The following is a 22,500-nucleotide window of genomic DNA, read 5'->3' as shown; positions in this document are numbered from 1 at the left end:
ATGTATCAAATGAGTGACTCTGGGTTTTCCCGCAGAGGTAGAACGCGGGAAGGAATGTTGGCTAATGCAGTGCCCTATACACAAACACACATCCTGTTAAAACGATTTACTTACCCTTCGTCAGCTCAAGCCTTATATAAAGTAACAAGTCGCGAGATGCGAAATTAATACATAGGGTCAATCTGTAGAACTTACAGAATGAATTTAAACGCACCACATGTTTTCACAAAAACAATACTCAATATCTTATTTGATGACATACTCCGCGGCCGCGGTGTCACGTCCACGCACACAAAGTAACACGCCAGTGTAGCGCTGTAATAATTTATGAGCTTGTTTTTAATCCAAACAAAACATATTATAACGTATTGCCCACACTGTTACCAAAATAAACGTCCGCGGACAGGCAGTTTTAATACACTTAACATCGTCGCATGCATTGTATTTGTAATAACATGCAAGGTTACATTACAAAAGAGACCTGTCCTCAATGCGGCATTAGCTGTGACTTTATACAGGGTAAAGATGGAAAGTGTGATACATAATACTAGTGTGTCCTGGTAGCTCAGTTGGTAGAGCAATGTGTTTGTGATCTTAGGGTCACGGGCTCGAATCAGGGCCGGGGCGGACACGGGTCAACTTTATGTGCAGACTCAGAGACAGCATCGATGATCCACCCCCGTGTCACCACTGTGGCACGTTAAGACATCAATCATTCTGCCATAAGTTCAGGTGGCTGCATGATTAGACAAATACACGCACACACGTAGCACGACTCTGTTGCTGCTAGCTATTCACTGTGAGGAAGCGACCCGAATTCCCAGTAACGAAAATGAAAAAGAAATATAATCTATAGTGCTGACACCAGAACAAATGTGCAAATTGAGTCTTTTCAGTACTCCATGTTTCTGTCCATTGTAGTAATTTTCCACTAAGTATAACGACAACAGTGTTCACTTTCACAATACAAAGCAAAAAGCAGATGAACAGCGAGCGTTGGACACAATGACAGCGACGGTGACATTAACGGCTGTTGATGAAAAGTGATCCAACTATGTTGTGCTGCGGGACACCCATGCACATCAAAACTAATGAGTGAGAAATGTGCATGTATAATACTGGGCGAAAGGCAGGCTGTTCACAATGTCTTGTCATTTGAGGATGAAAAAAGGTAAATATTGGGTTGAATACCGATATGAAAACATGTTCACAAGTGACGGATAGGGCAGCTAGACGTACAACTGTCCTGCTCAAACAAAGGACAAAAGCTGAGTATATCATTATAATGCGTAATCCATCGTGATAAGCGTATTTCTATGTGAATACCCTGGTCCTCTCCGTCGATGTTTATCTTTATTAAAGCCGCTTTGTGATGGGTATATATGCTTGAAGAGTAATCTGCACAAAATGAACTATAATCCACATGAACATTATACCACCAGCCTGCCATTTACTTTACTTATTTTTCACTGAAGTTTGTTTGTTTGTTTGTTTGCTTAACGCCCAGCCGACCACGAAGGGCCATATCAGGGCGGTGCTGCTTTGACATATAACGTGCGCCACACACAAGACAGAAGTCGCAGCACAGGCTTCATGTCTCACCCAGTCACATTATTCTGACACCGGACCAACCAGTCCTAGCACTAACCCCATAATGCCAGACGCCAGGCGGAGCAGCCACTAGATTGCCAATTTTAAAGTCTTAGGTATGACCCGGCCGGGGTTCGAACCCACGACATCCCGATCACGGGGCGGACGCCTTACCACTAGGCCAACCGTGCCGGTTTCACTGAAGTTGCAAAGTATACTTTACTTGTGCTTCAACTGACCTGTGTGACTCTTTAACATGGGAGCATTTGATAGTTGTTTATACAGGCATTTATATAAAAATAAAAATAAATTCTGCCGGACGTACACTGTTTTTGTTCTTTAAATGTATCAGCGGTTTAAAATAAAAACAAATGAGTGCAATTTGCAACATTGTTATTGCTCTCGATACAATAAAGAATATGTCTTTGGCAAGCATGATTTTTGAGAATGTGGTGAAACGTGTGTCTGCATACAAAAAGTTGTTCGAGTAGGCAGACCGACACAAACAAACACACTTCAAAACATAAAGATACATACTTTTTTTTATTGAATACAAATAAAATAATTTTAACAAAGAAAGCATGAGACTTTTTACAAAGCGTGTGCGTAATTTTCCCTAAAGTAGAAAAAAAGAGGCAGTGAATCTCGGGAGGGGACCAGCAGCCACAGATGAACAACGAAAATTAAGGTTGTGGTTAAAAACAAATATACATTTTAACTACAGGCACTTAACACTGCTGAATTTATTATGAAAGTGTGCATATGAATCAGGAAGCTTTATGAAAGCAAACACGACAGCTATAGACAAGTTATATGTGCATAACTCTATTTTCTTCTATACAGTAATTTCTTACCAAATTTTGTTTGTTTTTGTTTGTTTGTTTGCTTAACGCCCAGCCGACCACGAAAGGCCATATCAGGGCATAACGTGCGCCACACACAAGACAGAAGTCGCAGCACAGGCTTCATGTCTCACCCAGTCACATTATTCTGACACCGGACCAACCAGTCCTAGCACTAACCCCATAATGCCAGACGCCATGCGGAGCAGCCACTAGATTGCCAATTTTAAAGTCTAAGGAATGACCCGGCCGGGGTTCGAACCCACGACCTCCCGATCACGGGGCGGACGCCTTACCTCTAACTTGGCCAACCGTGCCGGTTTCTTACCAAATGAAAGAAAGGAGAAAATCAAAGCAATAACAACGGCTGGGCGTTAAGCAAACAAACAAACAAACAAACAAACAAACCTTAACCACTGATTTTTGTGTGCACACTGCGATCCTAGTCATGTGGTTTTGTTTTACCCCCTTTTGGACACCATATCGTGTACACTACATTGGGGTGTGCACGTTAAAGATCACACACGCACGCACATACACCACGACCCTCGTTTCGATTCCCCCTCGATGTTAAAATATTTAGTCAAAACTTGACTAAATATAAAAAACGAGGGCAGGTGAGGCTCATCATCCATGGAAGGCAACTCTCCTAGAAGAAGGAAAACTTAGTCCCCCGAAGACGGAATACATCAGCCTTTTGGCGGGGAGCAAACCGGATGTATACGCACTTTGCGACAAAGTTTATACAAAGAAACTATACACAAAAGCTCAGTGAGCGGACAACTAAGGAAAATAAACAAAAGACAAATTTTAAAAACAGTAATTCAGAAGAATTGAACGATTACAAATAAAATACGCAACAAAATATATGTGAAAGCAGAAAAACACCCATATTTCTTCTGTATTTGTTGGGTTAAAACTAAATACTACATCAAGTTTATTTTTGTGCAAATTATGTACAATCTGCTTTACAAACGTGAATAATTATTTTCAAAATCATGCAACAAAATCAAATACACAAACTCAACACAAAAACAACACACACACCAACACAGGAGATATATATATATATATATATAAAGACAGACAAAACCAAAATCATTCACAACAAAGTTATAACAATCATCTAACAGCGCACTATGTGAGTACGTGGGCCTTGAAAAAAAGTAAACCATTTCATTTGTTTTAGGCTTCTGCAGAATGATAGTGTATGTGATGTTATTATGTTTAGATGTCAGACAAACATATAATAATTATTATGAAAATGTTATATCTTTTGTTTCGTGGATATACGCATACATATGTCTCACCAACACATATTCCAACAACACATACACATTTAAAGGAGATTACCGAATTAAAAAAGTAAAAAGAAAAAGAGGTATTGTACATGAAAATGTTAATCCATTGTAGCTCAAACACATTTATAACTGTTTATAAGGAATATCGTAACAATCAGTGGTATTTATTAAACGCTCCACATGATGTGCTTGGCAAATTTAAAAACAAATTGATATTGTACAGTCTTCTTTATGATGCTGAATCCATCAAATTCAAATTGTGCTCTCTTGACTACACAAACAATATCAACATATGTCAACACTGTGCACAGTATTGCATTTCAGCTTGGAGGCTTAACAATTAATTAATGAGTTTGCTCATTAAAGTTGTCATTAAATTCAATTTTTCGTAAACCGATTTGAAATTGATTGTATTGTATTCTTCATCTAATTCTGAAACTAAAAATATATACATATGTCATGTTTACTCTTAAAATGTGATTACAATTAACTAAACTAGGTTAATTAGTAATACAATTATTATTTGTGAAATCGATCCAAACATTATTTCATCTTATTCTTCATCATTTCCTGATTCCAAAAACATATAGATATAATATGTCGTATTAAAAACAAGCTCAAAAAGTTAAAAATAATACAGAAAAGCGCGCTTTCCTGCTTGGCGCCATACGCTACCGCGCTCTTCTGACTTGTCAATTTCACTCCGTTTTGCACGTGAAAAAGTGAGCGATTTCCTTTTCACCGTGATTGACGAAGCTGTATTGTCTTGGTAAAAAAAAATGCAGTGCGTTCAGTTTCAGTCCGTGATTTGGACAGGTTGACTAAATGTAGTAATTTTGCCTTTCGCGACTTGTACCTTGTGCTGACGAAGACGAAAAGTCGAAACCAGTTCTTGTTCTTGTTTGTGTATTCTTGTTGCTGGTTTCTGGTGAGTACATTGTTATTGTTATCTTGTTCTATTTCTCTCACGAGCAGTCCCTTGCTCCATTATTTGAAAGCAAAGCAAAACAACTCTCTTATCTGCTTGTAACAGTTAGTTTGTTTGTTTGTTTGTTTGCTTAACGCCCAGCCGACCACGAAGGGCCATATCAGGGCGGTGCTGCTTTGACATATAACGTGCGCCACACACAAGACAGAAGTCGCAGCACAGGCTTCATGTCTCACCCAGTCACATTATTCTGACACCGGACCAACCAGTCCTAGCACTAACCCCATAATGCCAGACGCCATGCGGAGCAGCCACTAGATTGCCAATTTTAAAGTCTAAGGAATGACCCGGCCGGGGTTCGAACCCACGACCTCCCGATCACGGGGCGGACGCCTTACCTCTAACTTGGCCAACCGTGCCGGTTTTTAACAGTTAGTTAACGTATGACTAAATGTTTTAACATTGAGTGGGTATCGAGATGAGGGTGTGGCGTATGTGTGTGTGTGTGTGTGTATGTGTGTGCGTGTAGAACGATTCCGAGAAAACTACTGGACCGATCTTCGTGAAACTTGACATGAGAGTTCCTGGGTAGATATATCCCCCGTTGTTTTTGATTTTTTTTTAATCAATATCTTTGATGACGTCATATCTGGTTTTTAATGAAAGATGATGCCGCCCTGTCACCCCCTAATTTTTCAACCACATTAGTTGACATTTTAGTCAAGCAATCTTTGACAAAGTCCGGACAATGGGATTGCATTGCAGCTCGAAAGCTTAAAACTTAGTTAATTAGTTTGCTCATTAAAGTTGTCATTAAAATCAATGTTTCGCAAACAGATTTGAAAATGATTGCATCGTAATCTTGACCAAATTCTGAATCTAAAATTATATACACTTGTCATGTTGACTCTTATAATGTGATCACAATTAACGAATGTAGGTTAATTAGTACTGCAATTACAATTTAAGAAATCGATCCCCCTTGCAGACCAAACTATACGGCAGTCGACAGGAGTTGGACAAAACGACCAGTGCTGGACTGATTGTGTAACCTCTGCGAACGCCAAGAAGAAGAAGAAGAAGAAATCGATCCGAAAATTAGTTCATCTTATTCTTTATCATTTCCTGTTTCAACAAACATATAGATATAATATGTTGTATTCAAAACAAGCTCAGAAAGTTAAACAGAACACAGAAAAGAACGCTTTCCTGCTTACTGCAATACGCTATAAATTGCGCTTTTCTGGCCTTTCAATTTCATTTCGTGTTGCACGGAAAACGTGAGCGATTTTCTTGCCGCGGGGATTGACGTAGATGGTATGTCTTGGTGACAACAATGCAGTACGTTCTGTTTCATTCTGTGAGTTCGACAGATTGACTAAATGTTGTAATTTCGCCTCATGCGACTTGTTTTATGTGTTATGATTGCCTTCCCATTGCTTCAAACCTACATACAGATAGATCTGTGTTTATTTTGCGTATGCATAGGTTAGTTTGCATGTAAAAATAACCACTTTATATCAAGAAAAAGGTATGCAAACAAATCATTTTTGCCTGATCAGCTTTGTTTCCAAAACAATCTAACACAAACTAATATTATTCCAATGGAAAGGAATCATGTATCATTATTTTCTGTACCTGTATTCATAGCATTTGCTAAGTAACATAGTTAAATAGAATTGCATCTAAGAAGCATTCTGATAGATGACGGAGTCCTTTTGGGGTGGCACAACTACTCTGGCGTTTTGGTAGATGACAGTGCCCTTTTTGTGCGGCAAAAGCACTCTCGCATTTTCGTATAGCGGCTTGTCATGCGCAGGGTCCCTCATTACTGGCTGCAGCGCACTCAGGGGGTTATTGTCAATGTCTTCGTAGAAATGAGAGGTTCTGTCGTATTCAGGGTTTGTGGCAGTGGAGGCTGCACAAAATGACATGGAAACATCGAGTAAATTAGGCATCGACAATAAAAGGCACACTAATTGCAAAAGGTTTGTGAACAGAAGGAGCTTGATAAAAAAAAAACTTACAAACTTTTCAAAAGTTAGAGCATAATGTGCGTGTCAGTGTTAGTGTGTGTGTGGGTGAGTTAGTGTGTGTTAGTTATTCTGCGCGTGTTAGTGTGTGTGTTAGTGTGTGTGTGTGTGTGTATGCGTGTGTGTGTGTGTGTGTGTGTGTGTATGTGTGTGTGTGTGTGTGTGAGTGTGTGTGTGTGTGTGTGTGTGTGTGTGTGTGTGTGTGTGTGTGTGTGTGTGTGTGTGTGTGTGTGTGTTGTATGTGTGTAAACGCGAGAGAAAGAGAAAATAGAAAAAAACAAGAACAGTAATACAAAGAGATAACAAGAGTAGGATAGTCTCTACAAACAAAACAATTAATATTTTAAATGAAAAGACTGACACACCACACAGACAGCCAGAAAGATGGACGGAAACACACGGACACACGCACGCACACACATCCCCATACACAAAGCTACCAAGGGAGTATTTCAATGAAAACACACACAACAATTGTTCCGAAACTTACTTCGTTGTTTCCACAGAATGACAACAACAACGACAACGATGACGACGAAGAGCAATGCAACCCCTCCCCCAGTGGCTGGCCACACTGCGTCTGACTGTTGGCTTAGTTCGTCTCCTAGAATAAAAACGTACACGAATTAAATCTGCATTGTGTATGTCTTCGTTTATGACGGTGGCAAAACGAAGTATCCACGTTACCTAATACAATGCGTATGGCCGCAATTAATGATAATCTATTTAATGTTTTGAAGTGCTTTTAAGAAAACTATTAGCACATATGTGACCCTCCACCACGGAATGAGTTGCATGTCACCATTGCATGATTTTCATATTTGTACATTTTCATAAAGAGTTTGTTATGCTCTATCCAGTGGTGAAAACCGTTTTAGAAAAGAGCGAAAACTGTTTGAGTTATAAGCCTGTGACTAAGGTGACCCTCCACCACGAAATGAGTCGCATGTCACCTCGCGCGGTTCTGCGCTAGGCTTAATATAAGTCCGGGGAGTGTCTGGTAACAGTGTGAGGGTCACCAATGTTTCAGGATGGCAAAATAGAAAACTGCTTTTTACCCGCGATTTGCAAAACATGGCTGCATAGTTTATCACACGAATGGCATAACCAGACAAAGGCTGGCACACAGTATTGTCAAACCAAGTTGTCACTTGAACCTGTTACCTTACCTTGGTTCTTATCGACGAAGAAGGTGAAATTAGCACTACCCAGGCTGTTGTCTACGTACATTCCGTAGAGTCCCGAGGGAACATGGCGGAGCCCAACATGGCAGTTTACTTTGTATTCGGTCACTTGATCTTGTTCGCACCTCGGGGCAAACATGTCAGAAGAAACATTGGTGTTTGTCTGGTTTCCAAAATGAATAAAGAAAAACGTATCTGGCGCAGGGTACGCTTCCATAGTGAAGTCCAGGCGTCCTTCTGTTTTGTGTTGATGTATCTGAGAGATGGCTCTTGGTGGACCTGAAACAATAATGTCTTACAAATAATTTTATTTTGAACCGAAACATTTCCGCAACTGAAGTAAAAGGCTGGTGAACATTAACCTCGTTAAGAATTGACATTTACTATTTGAAACAGAACCTGCACACAGTATTGATATCTTACACGCTGTCGTGCTTCTGACCAAAAAAGGTGTATGAAGCGGCTGCCTCCAAATATGACCAAAATATAGATTATTTTAAAACATCATTAATTAATAACCAAAAATACATGTTTTTGTTTAAAGCGCATAGTTATAAGAGACCGTGTTCATAGCGCCGTACTACAGTATATAAAAGTAAAATGAAAACAATTGAAAGTGTCTGCTGCAAACAATATAGTTTACTTATAATGATAATTATAAGAGACCGTGTTCATAGCGCCGTACTACAGTATATAAAAGTAAAATGAAAACAATTGAAAGTGTCTGCTGCAAACAGTTTACTGATGATCAGTGATCACGCAATTTTAAAATTGTGATGCTCTGGGACTATTTTAATTTCAAAACGGTATGATGTTAGTCAATGAATGACAATTTTGTTTCTCTAAAAGGACATATGTTGTTTCCACAAGGTAAACGGTGCACTGATTTGTTGTTGTTGTTGTTGTTGTTGTTGTTGTTGTTGTTGTTGTTGTTGTTGTTGTTGATGTTGTTGTTATGAAGAAGAAAACAAATTGGGAAACAAAGTGTAGAACAAAGATGAACAGATACAATTATATTTCTTGACATAAATTGTAATCAGTCTCTCACATCTGACGTTTAGCAAGATGCTCTTTGAATCAGGTTCGTCAAATCCGTTGTCAGTAGTACAGATGTAGGTCCCCATGTCATGGCACTGGACTTCTGACAGAGTTATTTGCGCTTCAAAGTACCACTTCCCTGTAGTCTGGTACTGAATGTCAGAAGGAGCGAAGGTGGTGTTGCCTGTTGCGATAGTTACAGTGGTGAAGACAGGTCGTCCATAGACTCCACACACCAGATAAAGCGTGGCCTGGTCGTCTCCATTTACTGTCATCGTCATGTTTGTACCGTTCAGCATTAGGCTTTCCACAGCCACCTTGTCTGGCAAACATTAAAACAATATGTGTGTGACAGTTATTTAATGCATGTGTGGCACTTACAAAATCATTCGAGTTGATCGATATGGAAACGCTAAAATAACGCTTCATACAATCTCAAATCTTGTCGAAACAAATTGCCACCTTGGTGTAAGAGAAATATTTGTTTTAGGCAAGTCAAGTTTCAGAACGATAACAATCCAATTTCTGTGAGTAAATGGGAATACATTGTGATTGAAGAGCTTTGCCTGGCACGTCAAATGATGCCTATTGCAAAGTGTTCAAATAAAACAAGACGTACACTGAGTGTCATCAAAACCTGACGGAAACTATAGTGTCATCAAAACCTGACGGAAACTAGTGTCATCAAAACCTGACGGAAACTACTCGCTATGGCCTCCTCAGCACACCTAAACATGTAAATGTAGCTCGAATTATCCACCCACAACAACAACAACATAAATAAATAAATGAAAGCAATATTTGTCGAACCCCAACGTTAAGGCCAACTCTCCTACGTCCATTAGTCTGATCAAACACACCACCAGGCTTTTTACATACAGTACAAACGCCCTTTCGTTTAACCGCTTACCGCTTACCGCTAGGGAATGCCCGATGTGCTCTCCATGGAGAGCAAGCGTTTGGTAGAATCATTTTGTTAGGAAACGCTACCGTTGCTGAGCTTTGGTTCAGTTTTGTGTGTTGCATGTAGTTGACTTATTTGTACTTTGTGGGAAAGTACCGATATTATATTTTGTAAACACAATATTTATGCTTGGACGAGAATGCAGGTGAACTTTCTAGTCCTGTCAAAACAAGTTGTTTACCACGCTGTTTTAGTCGTGAGTTCGTGGCGTTCGTTCGGATTAAGTGCGTCGGCGCTTTTGATGTACGTCATAGAGAATGTCGCTAGTTTAGTCCATGCACGGCTCCTATAATGTAGTTGTATCATGTTCGGTCTGGAATATTCTCGAGATTGAGTATTTACTATATATGCCAGCGCGATTTGTATGTAAAAAAGCTTCTATTTGAGTTCTGCTACGATGTGCAGTTGTATGTATGGAATGCTAAATACAATACAATACAATACAATACAATACAATAACTTTATTAATCTCTAAAAGAGAAATTACATTGCTGAGCGTTTGTGTCCGTAATAATAACATACATAAAACATTCAAAATAAACATTTGTTCTTTGTCCTGAGAAAATATAGCACATTGGTTATCACATAAGAAAGTATATTCAAATAAATTAACATGCATTCACCATCAACAATGCACAAAAGAAAGTCAGCACCTTGCCGGTTATCACATATTGTCTAAGAGAGTAGAATGCAAAACAAAATCAACAATACTGAAACAATACAGAACACTGACCCCGTGCATCAGAGCGACAACACCAGCATCTACCGCCCCACCTGAGAATTGAAGATGTGAATTGCAGATGGAATGAACGAATTTCTGTAGCGTGTGGATCTTGCGGTTGGTTGTCTGAATCTGTTGCTCCTGTCTGTCCGTCTACTGTCAAATTCCGGTCTGAGTGGGTGCGAGTCGTCAGCCAAAATCTGCTGTACCTTGTCAGTCAGTCGTCGTTCATGTGTTGATGTGAAATTGTCCTGCTTCCTCCCAACCACCCCACTTGCTTTCCTGATGAATTTATCTAATCTATCCCTGTCTTGCTTGTTGATGTTGCCACCCCAACACACGGAGCCAAAGTACAACACACTATTGCACGTTGAAGTGTAAAACATCTGAAGGATTTCTTGTCTGATGTTAAAAGACCTGAGTTTTCTCAAAAAGTACAGGCGAGAGTGGAGTTTCTTCACAAAGGCATTATAGTTTGGTTTCCATGTCAACTTATTGTCTATAATCACCCCCAAATACTTATACTGCTCTACCTTCTCTACGACCTCCCCCTTGATCACTATCTCCCTGTGTACATGTTCCCCCCTCCTGTTGTCCATTATCATTTCCTTTGTCTTCCCCACATTAAGCTCTAAATAGTTGTTTTCACACCACCCCACAAACCTATCTACCTCCTGCCTGTAGTCAGAGTCGTATAAATCCTCGAACTCAATTTGACGAGTTGTTTTCTGCTGCTGCGAAGACGGGCGACGTAGAATAAAAGAACACAACTATACGACATTCGAGAACTTGTGGCAATCTCAAGTGTCGTGTAACAATTGGGGGCCAAGCCAAGGATCTACGTTTAACGCCAAGGGTTTTCCAGCAACAAGGACTAGTGTCAAGACAGTCACAGGAGGTAGCCATCAATCGGGTGTATCCTGAGGGATCAGTATTGAGACTACGGAACCGTGGATTCGGTGTGACTGGTGAAGAGTTTGGTAATCGCCGCAGCTCGGTACGGTGAGCGACGCCGGAGTGTATCGGGATTACAGAGGTAAGCTGCCGTTTGGACGAGACGGACTTCGTCGCGGAGCTAGTGCATTAATACTACGAAATACGACTGGGGTACGTCGTGTACGTATCGTGAGCAGAGTGCGCCGTCACGTTAGACGAGGAGGGTGGCAGCCTGCGTCTACGAAGGTGAACAGCGACGAGAGAAGCATCGGAGGTGCGGTAGAGACTGTGTTCTTTTAGAAGACTACATTCGTCTACGTTCGGGGCTGTGAAAGAATACAGACGAACGCACCGGAAAAGACCAGAATGGCTGAGTTCTGGGCAAAAGGAGTTGAACTGGGACTGAAAGGCAAGCAGCTGACGGAGTTCGTCGAGTCCCAGACACAACTGCTAGCGCAGCGTGAAGAAAGACAAGCGCAGCGTGAGCGTGAAGAAAGACAAGCGCAGCGTGAAGATAAAGAAAGACAAGCGCAGCGTGAGCGTGAAGAAAGAGAAGCACAGCGTGAAGAAAGACAAGCGCAGCGTGAAGAAAGGCAAATGGAGCTGAAACGCTTAGAGCTCCAGATAGAAATGGAGACCAAGCGCTTAGAGCTTCAGACAGAAATGGTGCGTGTTCAAAATCAGCACGAGGCACCACGCCAAAGAGATAACCAGCAGCAAATGCTACACAGGGCACCGAAACTTCCAGCATTCGCTGACGGGAAGGACCAGATCGACTGCTACCTTGCAAGATTCGAGAGGTTCGCTGAGAGTGCTAGATGGCAGCGCGACGACTGGGCGATTCAACTCAGCGCACATTTGACTGGGGCAGCACTTGAGGTCTACACTAGACTCTCAAATGATGACGCCAGAGACTATGATGTACTGAAGGAAGCTCTGTTGCGTTGCTACAACTTCACTGAAAGGGGCTACCGTCAACGCTTCCGCGAATGCCAGCCATTGTCTGGAGAGACACCGAGCCAGTTTGTGGAGCGCCTGTCGTCATACCTGCAGAAGTGGGTGGAGTTATCAGGTGAAGAGCAGTCATACGAGAGTCTGCGGGACTTGATCGTGAAGGAGCAGTTCCTTAATGCCTGCCCGAAGGACCTGGCGACCCGCTTGGAAGAGCAAAAACTGCGGGGTTTGAAGGACATTACTGATGCTGCTGAGCGTTATCTCATTGCTCATGGAAGGACCCTGGGGACGTCAAAGTCATCGAAACCTTTCCAGAAGAGCGGGAACCAGGGAAACCAACCTCACAAGGGACAAACTGAGTCCGCACCATCATCCAATGAAGGGCAGAACATAACGTGTTTCCATTGCAATGCCAAGGGCCACCGAGTCGCCAACTGTCCCCAAAAGAAAAATAACGGACATGACAATGACAAAGCGCAAGAACATCGACGGAGATATTACGACAACAAGAGGCAAATGAGTGGCTCGAACCAACAAGTATGTGCGAGCAGCGTCATATTCCCAAGGGCTGCCGAGCAAGTGGATACACCATCGGACGTGGAAGAATGTCTATCTGATGGCCAGCTTCTACTCGCCAATGGCAAGTCAATCTCTGTCGTCGCCAGCGCAGCTGTGTCAGTGTCGAACATGCCCGTGTCGAAGGGATTTGTTGAGAAGCAGGAAGTGACTGTTCTCAGAGATTCGGGCTGCAATGGAGTCATTGTCAAAGAGGATCTGGTGCCAACAGAGAAGTTCACTGGTGACTTCAAGTGGACGCTCATGGCTGACAGCAAATGCGTGAGGGCACCAGTGGCAAAGATCCAGATAGATACTCCATACTTCACCGGAGAAGTTGAGGCCGTCTGCCTGAAGAAGCCCTTGTACGATCTATTAATTGGGAACATTGGGGGTGCGAGACGTCCTGATGACCCTGATGTCGAATGGAGAATGGGCGCAGCTCAGCCTGCTGTTGAGGAGGAAGACCCACTGCCATTCGCGAATGAAGATATCAGCGAACTGTTACGAGATGACAGAGCAACTGTGCATCGCCGCGACCAGCCGCAGGTTGTATGCGCTGTGACGACCAGAGCCCAGGCGAAGAAGAACAAAACAACTACGCCACTCAGGGTCACCAACAGTTCTGCAACTGCTGTCGTGGACAGGGATCAGCTGATTCAGCTACAGGAAGCTGATTCGACCTTAACAAAGTACAGGAGTCGTCCTGTCAAGGAGATGACCAAGGGCGAAGGCACTGTGCACTTTGAAGTGAAGGCCAAGATTCTGTATAGAATGTTCCAGCACGCGAGAGTCAACGGTGGGAAGCCATTACGTCAAGTTCTGATGCCTCAACCACTTAGGCGCCAGGTGATGGAGGTGGCCCACGACTCTATTATGGGAGGTCACCTGGGTGTCAAGAAGACATCGGACAGAATCCAGGCTGCGTTTTACTGGCCAGGACTGCATGCAGATGTGACTCGATTCTGCCGATCGTGCGATATTTGCCAGAAAACCATACCTCGAGGAAGGGTCCCGAAAGTGCCGTTGCAGAAGATGCCTTTGATCGACCGACCTTTCAAGAGGGTGGCCATTGACCTCATCGGCGAGATCAAACCACCAAGTGAAGAAGGTCATCGTTGGGTACTGACCCTGGTAGACTATGCAACCAGGTACCCAGAAGCCGTGCCTCTGAAGAAAATTGACACCGAGACTGTTGCCGAGGCACTTGTGGACATTTTCAGCAGAATTGGGGTTCCTGAAGAGATCCTCACAGACCTGGGGACACAGTTTGTCTCTGAATGCATGGAAGAGGTCAACAGGCTGCTGAGCATTCGTCACTTGACTACGACACCCTATCACCCGATGTGCAATGGGCTGGTCGAAAAATTCAATACGATGCTGAAGTCCACGCTGAAGAAACTATGCAGTGAGCAGCCAAGGCAGTGGCATCGCCACATCAATGCCTTGCTGTTTGCATACAGGGAGGTGCCACAAGAGTCCACTGGATTCTCCCCGTTCGAGCTGATGTACGGGCGGACCGTGAGAGGCCCGATGCAGATACTAAAGGAATTGTGGACGAAAGATGTGGACACACCTGAAGTGAAGAACAGTTACCAGTACGTGTTCGAGTTGCGAGAGAAACTGGAGGAGACTCTCGAGATTGCTCGAGAGAACTTGAGAAAGTCTCAGGATAGTGGAAAGCACTACTACGACCGCAAAGCCGTAAACAGGAAGTTTACACCAGGTAACAAAGTGCTGATACTGCTTCCCACTGATCACAACAAACTACTGATGCAGTGGAAAGGCCCATACGAGGTTGAGGCCGTGGTAGGGATCAACGACTACAAGGTGAATGTCGGCAAGAAGTCCAAGATCTACCACGCTAACCTCCTGAAACTGTATGTGGAGAGACCTCCGGAAGCAGTACAGGTCGCAGCAATGGTGGAAGAACCAGCCGAACTAGACGAGTTCGACGGTGAGGAACTACTGGAGTTGGGAGACCTCCACAAGAAAGAGGGAGTGGATGACGTCAAGCTAGGACCTGACCTGACAGAAGATCAGCATAAGGAGCTGCATGATTTTATGGGCGACTTCACCCATAGGTTCTCTGATGTTCCAGGCTCTACGTCCTTGGTCGAACATGAAGTCCACCTCACATCTGACGTTCCTGTTCGCTCAAAACCATACCCTATCCCGTTTCAGGCTCGGGAATCCTTGAAGAAGGACATCGACAACATGTTGAAGATGGGGGTCATCCGTGAGTCATCATCCCCTTACTCATCTCCCGTTGTTGTTGTCAAGAAGAAAGACGGTACAAACAGGGTATGCATTGACTTCAGGAAAGTGAATAAGATCACCGTGTTTGACCCTGAACCAATGCCGACGGCGGCTGATCTGTTCCGACGGTTGACTGGCAGTAAGATCGTATCAAAGATCGATCTCAGCAAGGGATATTGGCAGATTCCTGTGCGCGAAGAGGACATACCAAAGACCGCCTTTGCAACTCCAGACGGAACGTATGAGTGCCTGCGGATGCCTTTTGGCATGGTGAACAGTGGTGCTACCCTTAAGAGGGGAATGCGAAAAATGCTCAAAGGAATGAAGAATGTTGTGTACTACTGGGATGATCTGCTAGTCCACACGGAGACCTTTGCGGAGCATCTGGAGACTTTGAGGGAACTGTTTTCCCGCCTGACAAAAGCCAATCTGACCGTGAGACCCAGCAAGTGCATTTTGGGGACCGACAACGTTGACTTCATAGGTCATTCACTGAAGGAAGGTCAAAAGGGGCTTTTGTTGGAAAACGTCACCAAGATCCTCAATGTGCCACGTCCTAAAACCAAGAAGCAGGTGCGATCCTTCCTTGGATTGGCTGGGTACTACAGAGAGTTCATTCCAAACTTCGCCGCCATAACGGCGCCTTTGTCGGACATGACCCGAAAAGGATGCCCCAACCGAATACTTTGGGGACCAGCTCAGGAGAAGGCATACCAGACCGTGCGCGACCTGATGTCACGAGACCCGGTGCTACGCCTTCCTGATACTGCCAAAGAGTTCATCTTGCGTACAGACGCATCGGACGAAGGGATCGGCGCCATGCTGATGCAAGAGCATGGAGGTAAACCGTTTCCGGTCAGCTATGCCAGCAAGAAGTTGTCAGGAGCCGAGAAGAACTACTCGACCATGGAGAAAGAGTGTTTAGCCATCGTGTGGGGAATCAAGAAATTTGAACTCTACCTCCAGGGGGTGAAATTCGTGCTTCAGACTGATCACAAACCCATCACCTACCTGAACTCTGCGAAGTTTGTGAATAATCGTATCATGAGGTGGGTGATGTACTTGCAGAACTTTGATATGCGAGTGGAATCGATCAAAGGTTCAGACAATGTTGGAGCAGATTTTCTCAGCCGAGTATGTGAGTAAAACTGTGTTCATTCTCCAACAGACTAATGTACATACCTGGATTTCAATCTGTTATGTATACATAATATGTGTACAGGTAGCGTTTCAATGATTGAAAGAAATTAGGTAAATTTCTTCTGGTGTTGGGGGTAATGTTAGGAAACGCTACCGTTGCTGAGCTTTGGTTCAGTTTTGTGTGTTGCATGTAGTTGACTTATTTGTACTTTGTGGGAAAGTACCGATATTATATTTTGTAAACACAATATTTATGCTTGGACGAGAATGCAGGTGAACTTTCTAGTCCTGTCAAAACAAGTTGTTTACCACGCTGTTTTAGTCGTGAGTTCGTGGCGTTCGTTCGGATTAAGTGCGTCGGCGCTTTTGATGTACGTCATAGAGAATGTCGCTAGTTTAGTCCATGCACGGCTCCTATAATGTAGTTGTATCATGTTCGGTCTGGAATATTCTCGAGATTGAGTATTTACTATATATGCCAGCGCGATTTGTATGTAAAAAAGCTTCTATTTGAGTTCTGCTACGATGTGCAGTTGTATGTATGGAATGCTAAATAAATCCTCGAACTCAATTTGACGAGTTGTTTTCTGCTGCTGCGAAGACGGGCGACGTAGAATAAAAGAACACAACTATATGACATTTGAGAACTTGTGGCAATCTCAAGTGTCGTGTAACACATTTCTTTGTGCATGGAAGTATCGGTATTAATCGGAAGTCTCTTTATGGCAATATACATAACTTGTATAATCGAAATAATAAATTGACAGCTTGTGAGACAAACATTGTTAAAACAGGACATATTTTGTATCATGAAGACAAAGCCAGTACAATTCAAAGTTTTAAAAGTGTGACAGTAGGGAGCCCGGATGTATATCAAGCGAGGTAGGCGAGTGAGTTGACTGGTACGTGTAAGATGCAGTTCTTTAATTTGATGACGGGGAACCGGCGCTTTTTGCTGTCATACCCACCAAATTGGACACCAAAGCCTCCTGTTTTCGACCATCCATACAATATACACCTGCATCAGCAGGAACGGTGTGACATAATAAATATGAAGGACTGCCATACGAATCAACCTCTTCAGAGTAGATAACTAACTGCACTTTCTTCACGTATGAAGCAAAGGTCGAGTAATATCTGTTCTACGTTTTCATGAATTGTTTTACTGGCTCCTTACAAATGTGTTGGGTCAATTGTTGGCGGTACCGTCATTTAAGCGGCTTTCACGTGACCCATGAAAAGGACATCTGATACGACAAGTGTGCGGTATAGCCTCGTTTTAAATGCATTTCGCGACATGTGAAGTTTGAATGAAATGACATAGACTGCATTGTTTTAAGTTGGATACACAAAATGTCGCATTTATTTGTTTCCATATTTTATGCTGGCCGTAAGTTTGAACAGTGTCATGTGCACGGTCACTATGTGTCCAAGCACGGCTAAGATAAACACAAAAATCATTGTTTACTTTTGCTAAGGCTTAGTCTGGCTATTTCCAGTTGGTTGTACTCACACACAAAGTTCAGCGGAATGGTCATAGAGGCGGATGAACGGCCAGACATGTCAGCAGCCAAGCTCACTGCTGTGCAGGTGACGTTTCTTAGATCATCAGATGCAGGGACAGGTGTGAAGGTACAGGTGTTTGGTGGAGACTGCTTCTCACAGGTGACGCCACGCCAGGTGTAGCGAGGTGTTGGATAGACATTGGTAGCGTTGCAGGTCAGGGTGACCGGCTGTGACCCGTTGCTGACCACGTAGGATGGACCGACACTCATGTGGTCATCAAACGGGCCGTCTGGTAAATACAAACATATCATACATTAAAAAATGAAGACATCTAGCAGCGTTTTGTTCAGGTCACTCTGAGTGTGTATCATTCTCTTGTTGAATAGAAAAACAAAAAAAGGGAATTTATCGAACGTTAAAATATAGACAAAAACGAAACATGTAGCCTCAAATTGAAGACAACTTTGTTTCAGAGGACAGTGTACAACGCTAAAACAATATGTGTTGTGAGCTTGTGTCTTAATGGATTGCTGTTGATGCAGGGGAACCATCAATCAACATGTAATGTCGACTCTCCAGCCCAATGTTTGCCGTTGACATATGTTTACTTTTACCAAACTATAACGTTTGTCAATTTGAAAGAAAACAACAGCAACCAGTATACACATGTATATAAAAGGCTTTTTAGTGACTTGACATTCAGAACGATATTCAGAAAAAAACAGATTCAACCATTCCTTTTAACAGTAAAACTACATGAACTGGACATTCAAAACGCGTTGACTCTTACATGCAACACGCAGAGTGTAGACCGCTTCTTCCCTGACACCGTCAGCGATGACCACACAGGTGTACTGTGTGCCGTTGTCTGCACGGGTGACATTGCGCAGAAACAGGTACCTGTCAACTAAGATGAATGTCGGTGAGTCGTGTCCCTGCCAGAACACGGTGCGGGACCCTGACACGTTGTGTGAGCGGCAATAGCAATCGCGGTTCTGGTTTTCCATCAGATAGCGTGGACAGTCTATTTGAACTCTACCTGGTAATTCGTCATACAGAAGATCAATGTAATTTCCATATCTGAATAAACTTAATGTATTTTTTCAAATACGTATGCCAATAGTTTCATATGCATAAACGTCTAAACACACGCACATACGCACACACAACACACACACACACACACACACACACACACACACACACACACACACACACACATACACACACACACGCGCGCGCGCGCGCGCGCGAGCACACACACACACACACACGCACACACACACGCACACACACACACACACACACACACACACACACACACACACACACACACACACACACACACACACACACACACACACACAACCTACCGCAGTGTTCCTCATCACTTCCATCCCCACAGGAGTCATGTCCGTTACAGCGACTATACAACCAAACACAGCGTTTGTTGCTGCACTTCCACTGATTGGCTGAACAGCTCCACTGATCTAGTGAAATAAGGAAGTTACACTGCCTGAAGTGGGCTGGTTAACACGTGGGGAATTGATGAATGCTCGTGGCATCTCCGGAGGATAACAGAAATACGTGCACCACAGATATATAGAATAATTCTATATCTCTGTGATTGACACCCACCCTCTAAAATAAACACTTAATGTTACACACACACACACACACACACACACACAACACACACACACACACACACACACAACACACACACACACACACACACACACACACACACACACACACACACGCAAACACTTACACACACACTTACACACAAGCACACGCATAAAATCATGTATAGGGCACCAAACAAAAATGTATAGGGCAATTCCAAAAGAAATACTGACCTGAGCCTGAAATTCAAAATGGAATTGACGGCCTTTTAACCGTGCATACGCCACAAGAGACGTTAATAGTTACTCATACCATTCACCTCTTGTCTCTAATTCACTCCCCTTGCATGCCGTCATTTTGTTTTGATGTCATTTGGGAACACGCCGTGTGAAGTCATTTTATTACAGCTTTTAAGAACGTCATCGCGTGTGCTAGTTTTTATTGTTTTGGTTTCGAAAATTAGTCAAAGTTGCTACAGAAGCCTAAAACTATCGTTTGATCTCTTTTTCAAATATCAATTGATAATACTTTTTTTTTAGATATATTCAAAACATTGTCCACCCCAAAATGGTGCCACGTCAGTGACGTTTTGGGTAGACACTTGTTTTGTGGCGATGAACCGATCGGTTGATTTATTCCTTTTTTCTGGTTTTCTTAGCTTTTAAATGTGGGAGTCAACCATGTGATTTGTGTTTGTTTGTCCCAATTTTGTTGTGCACACATTGCGTCACTGACGTGGCACTGTTTTGTGACGTCTATGGCACTTTGGAACCATGTGTACTTGTTACTGGTATATTTTAGTCAATGTCCTTGTGATATTGTGTTACATGTTCTAACTAAGGTTAACACAGTTGTAACTGGAGAAAGCTTAGCACAACAACGAGATCAGTTGTCCTTTTTTTTAATTTTTTTTAGTGCGATTAAACCGAGAGATTTGTACGAGTTATAATCCAAACAAAAATGATCAAAACGCTAATAGTAATGTTTCAAGTAACTGATCATCAAAAATAATATATCATTTGAAAGGTTAACCTCTATGATATGACGCCATTAGGTTGCTACGTCATAACAGACGAGACATCAACATACGTCACTTTTGGGTAATGCTTCAAAACGGGTTCTTTTGTCAAGCACCATGAACAACTCCTCTTCTGTGAAAGCGTGTAGCTGGGTAATGACACAAAGGACATTTCTACAAAAGTGAAGAACGTTACATGAATCAAAGCTGCTACATAATTTACAATCTGACAGAAGAAAAGGGTAATCAAAAATGGGGGGAAAGGGAACCACTCTGAATAGCCAACAAGACGTCCGAACAGCTCTGAATAGCCAACAAGACGTCCGAACAGCTCTGAATAGCCAACAAGACGTCCGAACAGCTCTGAATAGCCAACAAGACGTCCGAACAGCTCTGAATAGCCAACAAGACGTCCGAACAACTCTGAATAGCCAACAAGACGTCCGAACAACTCTGAATAGCCAACAAGACGTCCGAACAGCTCTGAATAGCCAACAAGACGTCCGAACAGCTCTGAATAGCCAACAAGACGTCCGAACAGCTCTGAATAGCCAACAAGACGTCCGAACAGCTCTGAATAGCCAACAAGACGTCCGAACAGATCTGAATAGCCAACAAGACGTCCGAACAGCTCTGAATAGCCAACAAGACGTCCGAACAGCTCTGAATAGCCAACAAGACGTCCGAACAGCTCTGAATAGCCAACAAGACGTCCGAACAGCTCTGAATAGCCAACAAGACGTCCGAACAGCTCTGAATAGCCAACAAGACGTCCGAACAGCTCTGAATAGCCAACAAGACGTCCGAACAGCTCTGCAAACAAGACTAATGTAGCTGCTGTATCAAAACTTAAGAACTAAGATTTAAACGTGTGCATACGAGCATATATAGTGCAAGACTTAAACTTTCAAATAGAACAGTCCACAGAATGCTACACAATGACCTTCAGCTTCAAAAGCTGGCCACAAAATGGGGATGCCTCATAAGCTGACAGGGAAACGGAAGAAGCAACAGGTTCATGTTGCACGCAATCTGCTTAACCGTTTTGAACCACGTAGACCAAAACTTGTGATGAATATAGTCACTGATAATGAGACGTTAGTTTCCTTCTATATTATTGCCAGAACAACACAAAACAAAGCGTGTTTTGGACCACAATGACCAGACGCCCTCTGTTCGCTGTATTTTGCGACCACCAAGGTCCCGTTGCTGTCTATATTTTTGTCTGCTAACAGAACTGTCACTGTCACACACTATGCAGGAATCGTATTACCCAACCTTACTCACGAGTTCAGCAATCAACGACTAAAGTGCGAAACCCAGACCTCCCATCTCCTCCATGACAATGCCAGCCTCCACAAAATAAGGGCCGTGACTTCATTCCTTCAAATCAAATGATCCCATTGTTGCCTCATACATTCTTCGGACCTGATTTTACTGCTTGTGACTTCTGGTTATTCCCTCTATGAAAAACACATAATATTATCTGAAGGAAAAAAAATAAAAATAACGAAAGATCGCAACCGCTGACAAAAACAATAGTGTAGAGCGAAGTGGAGTGCACAGGAAAGAAAATATGCGAGTGTTCGCAGTGCTGAAAAAAAAAAGTCATTTACACAAGAAAAAGCTGTTTCAGCACTACTAAGTCCATCGTTCGGTTCACCGCAATCTTTTGGCTACATAAGCGATGAAGAAAATTAGATAGTCTTTTTCGCAGAGAAAGATGTTAACAATGTTTGATTTTGGTTATGTACAGATTTAGAATTAACGTGTTATTCCGCCCTGTTATTCTCGACTAACACCAACAAAAATAAAGTGGAATAGTGTGGTTAACATTTAGGATCTTGTCACATATGTACATACTCATTAATTTTGTTTGACGTGAGTGTATAACGGTAGTTA

At 42.8% G+C, this 22,500-nt stretch overlaps 1 protein-coding gene across 1 annotated transcript; it reads right to left on the bottom strand.

The window, feature by feature from the left end:
• Nucleotides 1–5,747: 5,747 nt before the first annotated feature.
• On the bottom strand, nucleotides 5,748–21,939 carry LOC138974685 (uncharacterized). Its single transcript, XM_070347405.1, has 9 exons — nucleotides 21,924–21,939; nucleotides 20,868–21,411; nucleotides 19,325–19,377; nucleotides 18,742–18,990; nucleotides 17,959–18,240; nucleotides 8,927–9,238; nucleotides 7,864–8,157; nucleotides 7,185–7,298; nucleotides 5,748–6,579 (listed from the first exon to the last, which is right to left on the bottom strand). The coding sequence occupies exons 1-9, from the start codon at nucleotides 21,937–21,939 to the stop codon at nucleotides 6,347–6,349; spliced, it is 2,097 nt and encodes a 698-aa protein (XP_070203506.1). The 3' UTR covers nucleotides 5,748–6,346.
• Between the last annotated feature and the right edge of the window lie 561 nt (nucleotides 21,940–22,500).

The sequence above is a fragment of the Littorina saxatilis genome, linkage group LG8 (assembly GCF_037325665.1).
Source record: "Littorina saxatilis isolate snail1 linkage group LG8, US_GU_Lsax_2.0, whole genome shotgun sequence".
NCBI classification, from domain to species: Eukaryota; Metazoa; Mollusca; class Gastropoda; order Littorinimorpha; family Littorinidae; genus Littorina; species Littorina saxatilis.
The sequence above is the reverse complement of the archived record's forward strand: the minus strand, read 5'-3'. Positions and strand labels throughout refer to the sequence as shown.